Source organism: Camelina sativa, chromosome 2 (assembly GCF_000633955.1).
Source record: "Camelina sativa cultivar DH55 chromosome 2, Cs, whole genome shotgun sequence".
In the NCBI taxonomy this organism is placed as follows: Eukaryota; Viridiplantae; Streptophyta; class Magnoliopsida; order Brassicales; family Brassicaceae; genus Camelina; species Camelina sativa.
Window position 1 is genome coordinate 27,297,027 of NC_025686.1, and position 11,524 is coordinate 27,308,550.

General features: G+C 38.6%; 5 protein-coding genes across 11 annotated transcripts in view; 2 read left to right on the forward strand and 3 right to left on the reverse strand.

Annotated features, from left to right (window-relative positions):
* Positions 1-1,862, reverse strand: part of LOC104742186 (protein LNK1-like) — a 6,050-nt gene extending 4,188 nt beyond the window's left edge. The window contains exons 1-3 of one of the 5 annotated variants that reach the window (XM_019238541.1): positions 1,638-1,862; positions 1,096-1,189; positions 554-779 (exon numbers count right to left, since the gene is read on the reverse strand). In XM_019238541.1, the coding sequence (XP_019094086.1) occupies positions 554-779; positions 1,096-1,119 (250 nt within the window). In that variant the 5' untranslated portion in view covers positions 1,120-1,189; positions 1,638-1,862. Of the gene's footprint in view, positions 1-553; positions 780-1,095; positions 1,193-1,637 lie in introns of those variants that run through there. The other 4 variants (XM_019238539.1, XM_019238542.1, XM_010463157.2 and 1 more) reach the window with 4 other exon arrangements.
* Positions 2,174-3,527, forward strand: LOC104742194. Its single transcript, XM_010463168.1, has 3 exons — positions 2,174-2,459; positions 2,948-3,104; positions 3,249-3,527. Exons 1-3 carry the CDS (start codon positions 2,283-2,285, stop codon positions 3,389-3,391), a joined length of 477 nt encoding a protein of 158 aa, XP_010461470.1. The 5' UTR covers positions 2,174-2,282; the 3' UTR covers positions 3,392-3,527.
* LOC104742215 lies at positions 4,662-6,420 on the forward strand. The gene is made up of 2 exons (XM_010463188.2): positions 4,662-5,576; positions 5,693-6,420. Exons 1-2 carry the CDS (start codon positions 4,705-4,707, stop codon positions 6,330-6,332), a joined length of 1,512 nt encoding a protein of 503 aa, XP_010461490.1. The 5' UTR covers positions 4,662-4,704; the 3' UTR covers positions 6,333-6,420.
* LOC104742204 (serine/arginine-rich splicing factor SC35-like) lies at positions 6,429-8,921 on the reverse strand. 2 transcript variants are annotated; one of them, XR_760484.2, is made up of 9 exons: positions 8,769-8,921; positions 8,578-8,656; positions 8,385-8,464; positions 8,225-8,291; positions 7,829-7,969; positions 7,463-7,657; positions 7,101-7,374; positions 6,900-7,018; positions 6,429-6,721 (listed from the first exon to the last, which is right to left on the reverse strand). XR_760484.2 is itself a non-coding variant. In XM_010463174.2 (8 exons), the coding sequence occupies exons 1-8, from the start codon at positions 8,842-8,844 to the stop codon at positions 7,013-7,015; spliced, it is 918 nt and encodes a 305-aa protein (XP_010461476.1). In that variant the 5' UTR covers positions 8,845-8,921; the 3' UTR covers positions 6,750-7,012. The 2 variants fall into 2 exon arrangements, 1 of the variants encoding a protein (XP_010461476.1); XM_010463174.2 differs by lacking the exon at positions 6,429-6,721 and having other exon boundaries at positions 6,750-7,018.
* Positions 9,134-10,944, reverse strand: LOC104742221 (ubiquinol oxidase 2, mitochondrial). 2 transcript variants are annotated; one of them, XM_010463210.2, is made up of 5 exons: positions 10,652-10,944; positions 10,341-10,531; positions 10,134-10,262; positions 9,426-9,914; positions 9,134-9,300 (listed from the first exon to the last, which is right to left on the reverse strand). In XM_010463210.2, the coding sequence occupies exons 1-5, from the start codon at positions 10,842-10,844 to the stop codon at positions 9,241-9,243; spliced, it is 1,062 nt and encodes a 353-aa protein (XP_010461512.1). In that variant the 5' UTR covers positions 10,845-10,944; the 3' UTR covers positions 9,134-9,240. The 2 variants fall into 2 exon arrangements, with proteins under 2 accessions (XP_010461512.1, XP_010461503.1); XM_010463201.2 differs by having other exon boundaries at positions 10,341-10,534.

An 11,524-nucleotide genomic window follows, 5' to 3' on the forward strand; every position in this document is an offset into this window, starting at 1 on the left:
GGTTCTTTGACTTTCCAACATTTTGTCTGGTTTTAAATCATCTGTCATCGCACCTTCTGTCTCCTCATTTGGCTGAGCAGAAGAAAACCAGCCCAAGTCATCTTCATTATTAAGACTATTCAAGCCGAAAGTTGAATCACAACTCCTGCAGGGTCCAAGATTTAAGTGTAAGCTAATGACAATGATAACATGTTTCTCCTATAAGCGATGATCCCCCAATGTGTGACTCTAAATGAGAATATCTTTAAGTTTTACCTAAGCATGTTGTCGACATCCTCAAAATTTCCTATGTCATCCCAGCCATAGAAAAGATCATTGCTTTCTTTGTCTCCATTGTCGAAAAAATTGAGATTATTTTCAGCATTTGGAATGTTGTTGAGGGAATAATTATACGCTCCATCATGTGTTGTAGCGGAATTGTCACACAACATAGGATCTGCAGTGGAGAAGTTTTCAACCACATCTGCGCTGCCACCAGTGAAACCATGATCTGAAATGTTCGCATTCTCCAATGTCATATCCTGAACATCTTTGCCTGACACCGTAGAGGCACCACTGTTTTTATTAGCCCATGAATTTCTTCCTAACATATCGTCCTCTCTCTTGATAAAAGTATTACTCTTTAAACGGTTTGTTCCGCTACCCATATCTTCATTTCTTCGTTTCTTTCTGCTACTTACTAGAACTGAAAACTGACCTCCATCCCCATACACCGAGTCTGGCACTATACCATCATCATTCCCATGCAATTCATTCGGACTATAACCATCATCATCTAGCTAAAAAAAAAAAAAGAAAAAAACTTCAGCTACCAAATTAACATTAGCAAGTTGAAGAAAAAAAAGCTAGGGGGAAGCATTCAAACCAACTATATAATATAAGATAGAAACCCAAAAACTAATACACATCCAAGTGATAGCGATAACAAGAAGTAAAATATGAGATGGCAGAATTGTCCTTCAGCATTTTGAAAAGATCTTGAACCCACAAACAGTGAGAAATTCACAACAGTAATTTCCACAGGAACATACAAAGAAGAGCAAACAACAAAAGTCTCATAGAGGTCACTGGTCATATCACTGTGACTCAACTCACCTCATCAACGTAAAAGCCCGACATTCCTCCCAACTTCAAGACTCTTTAATGACCACTAAAACCATGGACATTATCCCGAAACTACTAGTAACAGCTTCTGGATAAGAAACATAAGATATTAAACAGCTGGAAGAAAGTTCCAATAACAGAGACACTGAACCCTAAAAAGTTAAAACTGAAAACTGAAAAACTTAAATCTTTCTTATCCAGGATCAAAACCCATTAAAATCCTAAAGAAATGGTAATCCAAAACCCCTTAAATCTAAAAGGCTTACTCAACCAGAGACCGATCCTCACTTCTACTAAGATTCATCCATTTCTGTGTTCGTAATATCTAACAAAATCGAGTTAACCTATCATCATTACAACTAAAACCCCACTAAATGAGACTAAAACAAGGAACAATCAAATCTGAGAAATCCTCAGCTCAGCTTCCTACTCAAACCAGGAATTTCAAAATCAAATTCAATCGAAAATAGATTCCACACCAAACCAAACGTATGAAATGAACCCTAAAAGTCTCAAACAAATAAGCAGCTCACCTGTGAGAACAGATTCTTCCACTAGCAAGCAAACTCCCAAAAAAAAACTTCACCGATACAAAATAATTTTACCAACACAGAGTAGATCCCAAGCGATTGTAACGAAGCTAGATCGAAAAAAAAACTTCAAGAAACTTTTGTGATTAGGACTTTCTAGAGATGTTCGGCAGATGAAGAAGATGAAGGCTTCCTAATTTTTATTTTTTTTTTATTTTAAAAAACTTTTTAAATTATTTGTTTGTATTTTTCGGCAGAATCAAAAGACAAGTGACCATGATACCGACACGTGTCAACGCAATCAAAAGGTTTAACGAGCTGGTGTGTTTTTAAATATCAGAACTTGTGGACGAGAGAGCAGCGTGAGATCCTATCAGTTCCAGTCTTATTATTGGTACACGTCATTAAGTACGTTCTCGAAACTGGACACGCCTCCTCATCTTATTGGCTTCCCCTTCGTAATGGGCCATGCGGTTAAAAAAAAGAACAACTGCTCTTTTGGGTTATATGGGCCGAAGAAAGCCCAAAGAATCTTTTAGTTTTGTTTGTGTTTTTTTTCCGATCGATCTGTGGGAGTCAAGTTTTTTTGATTTGCCGGCGAAATATTATTCTCCGGGAGAGAGATCTTTTCTGATCTTCTTCTTCCCAATGGAGGAGCAGATCGGAGGGAGTGATGAGAGATGGAAAGGATCGTTGGAGAATATAACGGAGATGGCATCGAATCTCGATTCTCTTCAGAAACTTCTTCTTAAGAAAGCAGTCTTCGTCGAAGAAGACACTTTCTCTAGAGCCTCTCTCGTCTCCGAGCAATCCAGAACAATCAAGGTCCGTTTCATCCTTTTTTCCGGTGACTGATTTCGAGTTTATTGAGGTTGATTGGCTGAATTTTGATGATTGCTTCGGTGATTTCTGGATTTGATTAGTTAGTTAGGTTTAGTACTTCTCTAGCTCAGTGTGAATTTGGAATTGCATTGGATGGTGAGTTTTGGAACTTATTAGTAGCATTGTGTTGTTTTGGTAAAACTGGAGCTCAGGAATTTAGAATCTTGGGGACTTAATCACTATATTGCACCAAACCTGATCTCTTCTGGTCACTAGTAACTTTCTGGATCAGTAGTAATTGTTACATTTTTGTTATATATTTCTGGATTTTTTGGAAGAAGATTGAGTTTTTAGTTTGATTTTTCGATGTATTGTTGGTTGAAATGATCACCAGATCCTGAAAGGCTGGACCTTGAGGTTTTTACCAATAAGTGTCCAAGATAAGTGATAGTTTCAGATTTTCGTTACTCTGTTCAATGTTTTTGTTTTAGGTTCTTGAGCAAAGGGTACAAACACTAGAAAGAGAACTAGATGCTGCCATTACAGCTGCTGCTCATGCTCGGTCAGAGAAACGCCAAGCTGAGTCTTCTCAAAAAGCTGCTGAATCACGTGCCTTAGAGGTCACAAAAGAGCTTGAGAACACCACAAGTATGTTGTTTATAACCTCACTCACTTACACCTCTTTTTGATTTAATCCGCTTCTTGGGTGTCCATGCACGTTTATATGCATTTTCATATTCTCTGGTTTGATGAAAACGAGACATATGTTTGTTTTGTAACTCATGTTTTCAGAGGTTTTCAAGCTGCATATGGAAGAACTTCGAGGTATGCAAGAACAGATCTCCAAACGCGATAACGAGATTAAACTCTTGGAAGCTATAATCCAAACGCTTGGCGGCAAAGAGCGGCTGGGAAAAAGCCGTGTGAATGGATGATGATGATGATGAATTACTGATGCTTTTGTTTCACTTGTAAAGTTTTGTACTTGTGAGTTTGTGGAGACATTTTCTGTATCACTTAGAAGATAAATGTATTTTGGCTATATTGGTACACTCTTGCCTTAATTTTTTACATGGGCCTAATGTGAACCGATACGAAAATGTGTGGTTTCACACGTATGCATACAGTGCTGCGATGCCAGACAGATTCAGAAACGCGCATCTCCAGACGTGTGGTGCAAGAAACTGCGTTAAATATGACAGGAGAAGAAGCAATTTCGCATCTAACTAATTTCACAAAAAGAGAATAAAAGCAACAAAAGAGGATTATGACCAAATTAGAAAGTAGTGATGGTTCATGCTTTTTAGCGTGTGGGTGTCTCTCTAGATTATCTAATCTTATCTCATTTTGTGGAAACTCATATAGATATTCTAATTTCGTTTCTTTACTAAATGCAGTAAAGATAAATTACCAATGAAGGAAGTTTTGATAGTTTTGATTAATCATTAAATTTTAAAATTTAAAGGGCTCGATTAAGTAATGTAAGAAATATGTGGATTGCATCTGAAAACTATCACCGTGTAGATGACTAGATAGGGGTGAACCAAAGAAATACGTAAAGTAAAAAAATTAATGCAAAGGGCCATTGTTGTTTACTTCACGCTGCGAAAGTGGTAAAAAAGAATCTATGGCTAATAATTGTTTTCTTACAAATTTTCTTTGTATATTTTGGATAAAAGCAAGAACATAAACCCTTTCTGATTATGACAAAGAATCTGAATTTCATTTTACTGTTCCTAGTCAACTCTTGTCAATTTTCATGCATACCATAGCACAGTAAAACATCTCTATCATACCAATTTTGAAGAACTCAATCAAATTTCCGATTCAAAAAAAATATATTTTCGTAATTATGAAAATATAGATATATAAAAATTAGCAATTAACAGAAGTAAAATGAAATAAACATTTAAGTTATGGTAAAATTAAATATCACTAATTCGCCCCAAGATGTAGATTGGCTTGCAAACCAATTATATTTTCACAAAATTATACTACGAGTATATCCAAACCCTTTCATGGATAAATATGTAAAAGTATATTCCTACGAAATGGCCAAGTTTATTATTCCACTTTTAGGTAATTTCAAGCTTATCACTTCATATTTCTTTTTGCTAAATCCTGCACATAATTCATTGTTCAGGACCCCCCTTTAACGTACAGATGCAGTATAACGTGCACGGTGCATCTATATATACGTGTATACGCAGACAAAACTCAAACACAACCTTATAAACAAAAAAAAAAAATGATGTCCGAGAAGTTCCCTGATGTATTCACTTGGATACAAAACATACCACAGATCACTCAATGGCGCACAACTTCTCTTTACTTTTGCATTTGCCCTTCCACTTCTGATTTTCCGAATTCGACCCTAAACCTCATAGCACAAAAGAACCCTAACCCTACACTTCTCACTTTATCCATCATCGTCCAATCCAATAATCATTCTCCTTTGTATCTTTGGACCACTGAACAAGAGCTCAACGTCAAACCAAACTCACCAAACCCTTTCGATGAACAAACAATCATCTCTCTTCTCTTCAATTTCGTCGAATCTGTCTTAACTTATACATCTAAAAGTTCTAACTATTCGACGATCAAAATCCCTAACCCTGGTTCATCGAAGATCGACCGTCTCAAAGACATATTCAACGCCGTGATTCTCACTCTCTCGTTCGTCGTCTGCGTCTACGAAGCTCCTTTGTATCTCCGTGAAAACTGCCTCAATACCCTCAAGAACCATTTGGTTACTTGTCATGTAAGGCAAGCGGTGATATCTCTGATGAAGCTTCTAGGGTCTAATTTGGAAGAGCAGTGGATGAGAACGGTGAATCTAGCGTTTACAAATTGGATCATTGAGCAGCGTCGTTCTCAGTCCACCAAGAACACAACGAGCCCTTTGTTCTCTTACGCTGTTTCGGCTTATGGATTGTGGAAAGTGCAATTGTACTGTCCTGTTGAAGCCATGGAAGTAGAGAGATCGAGCAATCCAATGGCTGATTCGAGATTGTTGTTCTCTCTCAAGTTTAATCAGCTTGAAGGTGTGATGCAGTTCAATCACAAAGTCATAGTTAGAGACAAGTGGATCGATGTGATCGTGAAGATAGACAACATCAGGTACCCCATGTGTACAAAGACTCTTTGATAAAATGGTCTAAAATTGTTGACACTTCTATTTTTCTTACAAAGGTATTTTTGGCTATCAATTAATAATTCATAGCTAATGGATGCAGATACGATGTAATAAAACTTGTGAACGAGAAACTGATGTCGAGAAGAGGAGCAGGAGAGCACGAAAAGCATTTCCCATCAAGGATCTCTCTGCAACTAACTCCAACTCTCCAAACCGATTTCATAAGCGTTTCGGTCAGCAAATCATCAAACAACCCGGGACGAGAGTTTGAAGTCGAGAGATCTATTGAAGGCTCCTTCGACCCACCAAACTCCCTAGGCCTAAGGGTCGCTGGACGAGAAGCCTCGACCATGACAATGACCCCATGGAAATTCGAGCAATCTGTGCTCGGCTACACAGCTAATCTAAACTGGATCTTGTACGATAGCAGTGTTGGTGGACGAGAGGTTTTCTCAACAAAGCCATCACGGTTTTCGATAATGAGCCCGAGGTCTTGGTTCAAGGATCGGTATGCAAGGGCGTATCGGTCATTTACGAGAAGAGGAGGAGTTATATTTGCAGGGGATGAGTATGGAGAAACTGTTGTGTGGAAGATTGGGAAAGGAGCATTGGGGAGAAAAATGGAGTGGGAGATTAAAGGGTTTATTTGGTTGACTTATTGGCCAAACAAGTATAAGACTTTTTACCATGAGACTAGAAGATTAGAGTTTACACAGCTTCTTAATCTCACCATTGCTTAATCAAAAACAAGAACATGTTATATTACTTCTTTGTGATCTCAATTTTCTACCTTCGTATAGACAGAGACCAAAACAAACTCAACTGAAAGTTAGCTATTTGTGATCTCATCTCTGTTTTAGTTACTTTCGATAAGAATCTTAAACAGAAAAGAGTAGTTAGATTGAAAACTCAACGAACCAGGAACTCCTAAGCATGGAGCAATAAGTTAGAGACCGAAATATGCTACTATGTATGGAAGGGGGAGTTTCAGCAGAATGCTGTGACCAGCATCGATCATCTACGGTTTCATAAACAGCATCGAGCATCTACAGTTTCATAAACAGCATCAACAGCTACAATCTCAACATGGTTGTGCCATCTTCCCAGTCAATTCTTTTCTCGAACCAGACTAGAAAAATTCAAGACAAGCCATGGAATAGAGTTAGCATGCTGTGAATTCCAAACCGAAGAAGATTTAAACAAACCAGTCTAAAAGGCCTGTTCAGACACTTAATAATCCTTGCACATAACTAAACCCGAAAGATAACAAGAAACAAAGATACAGTCAGTAGTTTAAGGGCACCTACAGAAAGCAAGTAATACTACAGAGGGTAGACGTTCCAGTGCTTGACGATGAAACATCATCAATACAAGCAAACATGTTTTTCATACATCATGTCTTCTTCACAAGTGGCTGCTATCATTCCTGCAAAAAAAATGTAAACAAGCACAATTCAGACATCAAGTTATTTGTACACATCTAAAGCAATGTGCTTTTTGTAACCCACCGCAGCATAAGGAGATTGGCTTCGAGAAGCAGCAGCAGCTTTGCCCCGGGGAGAAGGGCTACCAGGAGATGGGGACCTCTCATTGCTACGCCTTTCAGGAGAAATCTCCTTAGAAGGAGAGGCCTTTTGCAAAGAAGGGCTTCTTGGGCTGAGGCTGCGACGAGGAGATGGAGACCTCTCATAGCTACGCTTATCAGGAGAAACTTCTCTAGAAGGAGAGGCTTTTTGTGGGGAGGAACTTCTAGGGCTGAGGCTGCGGCGAGCAGGAGATGCACTGCATGTCAAAAAGTTGAAATCAGGATAATTTTAACATAGTACTGTGGGTAACAACAACATGAAAAGAGGTTCACAATGGAAGAAACCTCAAGGAGCGACTGTGACTGCGGCTCTCATTATCATAACGGCCTCTGACTCTGCGTTTGTCATCTGGGCTGGCACTACGAGACCTACTGCGCCGACGATGATCTCTATCCTTCTCCTGATGCCTTTCACGCCTCTCATAGCTTCGGCTCCTGCTCCTCTTCCGGTAGTCTTTTTCCCTATAATCATCTCTGGACCTGGATGTTATGTAACTCGATTAGAGATTTATTCAACCAAGGGTTCTTGGTCTGAGATGAAATACTTTGATAAATCAAGTAACAAAAGCTAGTTGAGTAAATAGCATCACCATTAACTCTCTGTGGTGCACCTCCTCATCAAAAGAATTCAGATTAAAGAAGAAACTTTACCTCCTCCGAGGACTGCGGCTTCTTCTAGGACTACGGCGTCTAGACGGACTACGGCTCCTCCGAGGACTACGACTCCTCCTAGGACTACGGCTCCTTGACCTTCGTGACTTTGGTGGTGGTTCCACAACTCTTCCTCTGGAACTGACACAATAAATACAAACTAATCAACATACAACAACAGATGCAGCTTTTACTTCAGAGAGGTTCCAATTCCTCAAACTACGGATACGGTCTCTCAAGAGAAAACATTCATAGTGAACTCCCGTAAATAAAGAGTAACTAGCATATAAGATTATAGGTAAAAATCTTTCTAGTTTCTACAAGTATACCGAAATAAAAACAGCAAGTAAAACAAGAAACTTGACTCAATCATTGCCTAAGAGAGAAGAAGCTTACATCTTCTCAGCATTAGGGCCATATTTAGCAAACTGAACAGTTATTTCCCGGCCATCAACAACTCTTCCTGAAACAAAAAGTCATGTTAAATCCAGCCACCTAATAGCATAAAACTCATATAACAACAAACAAAGAATAACAAAGATTTAGATAAAGTTACCATCAAGCCTTTCCACTGCTTTGTGAGCTTCATCTTTATACTTGTACCGAACAAACGCAAAACCACGAGAATCACCAGTCCTAAACAAAATTAACACATCCGTATCAAAACTCGAACTGACTGATTCAATAATATCAGAAACGAAGAAACCCTAATTTCTCAAGTAAGAAGAAAGAAGAGAAGAAATCGGAACCTTCGATCTCTGGGGATAAAGACATCAACGACCTTGCCATACTTTGCGAATAGAGGATAGAGATCATCCGCAGTCGTACCTACACATAAAAAAATAACAAACCCTAACCTCTTTAGAAACCCAGTTCGTTCACAAGTGACAATCAACATATATTGTAACGAGGTTGAGAGAAAGAGGGATTGAGAGATTACGGAAGGTGATGTTAAGGACGAGGAGTGAGTATGTGTCACTGATATCCGGTGGACCTGACCTTCCGAAGTGCGACATGGTTTTCCCGCCGGCGGAGTGAGAAAGAGCGAGAGAGAGAAGAAGAAGAAGAGCGACAAGTGAAAAAAATTAGGTTAAAACAATGGAATCTACAATGCGGGGGGACTTTTAATTTTGCCCCTATAAGATATTGTTAATTACATTTATACCCTTAAGAAGCGTTACAAATCGAACCGGATGGTACCGACTTCTGATTCGTACCGGTTTAGCTGCGACTATTTCAAATCGCGTTCTGTGATTAAAAATCGATCGTGCTACTGCTACATACAGTATTGATAAGCGATTGTAATGGTTGAGACGCAATTTTATAATCTGAAACCCCCTTTTTTAAATGTTTAGTACATTCAACCAAATTCATAAGAAAACTATCTAAGTAGAAGACTCTTTGAAATTGGTTTAGTGATAACCAATCGGAGCTGCTGCTTCTCGCAATTCTTTTCCTTGGTTGCGAATGTCCTGCAAACAACTCACGATATTAACAAATTTACAACACACATCCACGTATATACGAGACTCGCTGATTCTCAAAGCCATGATTTTTGTAACCATAATTGTCACAGAGTTTGTGTTTCAAGACTTACTGAAGCAAAATGGTTGACATCACGATGATGAGCTTCATCAGCACGGATCACAGTAACAACATCTTTCAACGTAGCATCTTTAGGCAATCTCCAATAATCAATAGCAATGGCGGGCGCGGCAACATTCTCGATCTTGCCATCATCGATATCTTTAAGAAACTCGGTGTAAGAATGTATAGCTTCTTCTTCTAAATATCCAACAATCCGATGAGCTAATCGCGGCGAAACCACGTAACAAACGAGAAACGAGTTGAAGAAAACCCCTTGCACAAGTATCACTAGAAGACGCTCATACCATTTAGGTTTGACTAACTCCATCATCGTCATTAGATGCATCCTCTCGTTCTCTGCTTCTTCGAGTAATGCTTTGATCCAACCGCCACTATGTTCGAATTTTCGGATTGATTTTAGGTGGAGTAGCATTCCTCCAACCATTCCTGGTACTGCAGCTACTGTCTCTAGCATCATTGCTCTGCATCCATATCGTCTCTGCTGACCAAACAACATATATATATAGTTAACATTAAGGGAGAAAAATGTAAGACATTTGAACGTCACGTGAAACCGTGAATCCATACAAACGTGTATGTGAGCTATGGTGAGAAAAATAAGTTCATACATAATTACAAACCAAATTAACCAAACCGAAATAACGAAATCAACCAATGAAAAGGATATGTAACGTTTTATTTTGGACTAGGGTCATGCCTGAAAAAATAAATCGGTGGGAATACGGAGGAGCTTGACAATCCGGTAGGCGATTTTGTCGGCGATATTCTTGGGAACGTAATGCTTTTTCAAATCTATCGACAAATCTGCTTGACTAGACTCCCATGGCTGTTCAAAATATACATAATTCATATTAAAATGCTTAATTTGTCTACGTAAATTTGGGATGTATATAAATTTATTTACCATAAAAGAGTTCCAAGGCCAGTCCGATCCATCTCTCCGAGTAATTTTCATCTTTGCTGTCTCTATTCCCCAATAGCTTGGAACCGCCACCGATCCACCGCCGTTTTGATCCTTCTTCACCGTCGAGTTTTCAACTTTCTTCTCCATCGTCGATGCAGAACTCATCCTCCTCCACTTCAAGCTGAGATTCCCTACTTGAAATTGAGAGTATACAAATCCTAGTTAGTTATTTGTTATCTTCTTTTTGGGGACTCATGTACAATTTTCTATAAAGTTGTATACATATGAGGATCATCTACAAATATGCACACCTTGCACATGTTTAGAACCGATCTTAAAATCGCCAAAACCGCCGCACCAATCATGAATTTGCATCCGTTTTGTTATCTCATCCGGTCTTTTAATGACAAAAACAGAGGAAACAGACCTCACGGACATGTTACAAGTTCCTCCGCCGCAAACAATCAGAGCTCGTAAAGCTGTTCTCCTAACGAGTTGACTCATCTGGCGGCACTCTCTCGTATACTTATAGATTTTCACTTCTCAGATCTCAGGTAAGAGGTTTATCCAACGCTGTTTTTTTTTCTTGAAAGATAGACTAAGATAGTGTGTAAAGTAGTTGAGGAACAAAAAAAATCGACGTGAGATCAGCTGTTTCGCGGCGAATGCTGCTGAATACACGTGGCTAATATTCAACTGTTGTTTGCTTGCTTTAGTATTAAGAAATATTATCTTTTGATGTGAATGATTTTGAGGAGTACATGAACGGATGCACATTCAGCTTGTCCGAATCTTGAAGTGAAACGTTCATAGCGCACGTGAATCTTGGTCTTGACAGAACAGCCCGGTCCAATATGTTTTGGATTGGTTTTAATTCGGCTTACCTTAAATAATTAACTTCATAAGATAAGTCACTAAAAGGGGAAAGTTGTAAACTTCCTTAATGTGTCATTTTTCCAACTGCAGCATTTATTAATTTCATTACTTATATTAACAATTTAATTAGATACATCTTATCATCATTTTTAGTATTCAATGTAAATAATAGTACAATTTTTAAAACATTTTCACTAATTTTCAACATTTTAGTTTAAGATTATAATTTGCAATAGAAAGGAAACACACACATTGAACAAAATTTTCAACACACACCCATGTGGCCACGTGTAAAATTCTTAGTGGAT

Excerpts from the sequence above, each read along its gene's own strand:
- LOC104742194 (XM_010463168.1), top strand. The coding sequence starts at position 2,283 with ATGGAGGAGCAGATCGGAGGGAGTGATGAGAGATGGAAAGGATCGTTG. Across the intron at positions 2,460-2,947 it reads AGCAATCCAGAACAATCAAG|GTTCTTGAGCAAAGGGTACA; the intron begins GTCCGTTTCATC and ends TTTTTGTTTTAG. Across the intron at positions 3,105-3,248 it reads AGAGCTTGAGAACACCACAA|AGGTTTTCAAGCTGCATATG; the intron begins GTATGTTGTTTA and ends TCATGTTTTCAG.
- LOC104742215 (XM_010463188.2), top strand. The coding sequence starts at position 4,705 with ATGATGTCCGAGAAGTTCCCTGATGTATTCACTTGGATACAAAACATA. Across the intron at positions 5,577-5,692 it reads GTGAAGATAGACAACATCAG|ATACGATGTAATAAAACTTG; the intron begins GTACCCCATGTG and ends TAATGGATGCAG.
- LOC104742204 (XM_010463174.2), bottom strand. The coding sequence starts at position 8,844 with ATGTCGCACTTCGGAAGGTCAGGTCCACCGGATATCAGTGACACATAC. Across the intron at positions 7,970-8,224 it reads GGCCCTAATGCTGAGAAGAT|TTCCAGAGGAAGAGTTGTGG; the intron begins GTAAGCTTCTTC and ends TTATTGTGTCAG. Across the intron at positions 7,658-7,828 it reads AGCCGCAGTCCTCGGAGGAG|GTCCAGAGATGATTATAGGG; the intron begins GTAAAGTTTCTT and ends CATAACATCCAG.
- LOC104742221 (XM_010463201.2), bottom strand. The coding sequence starts at position 10,844 with ATGAGTCAACTCGTTAGGAGAACAGCTTTACGAGCTCTGATTGTTTGC. Across the intron at positions 10,535-10,651 it reads CGGTTCTAAACATGTGCAAG|TAGGGAATCTCAGCTTGAAG; the intron begins GTGTGCATATTT and ends CTCAATTTCAAG. Across the intron at positions 10,263-10,340 it reads GGCCTTGGAACTCTTTTATG|CCATGGGAGTCTAGTCAAGC; the intron begins GTAAATAAATTT and ends TATTTTGAACAG.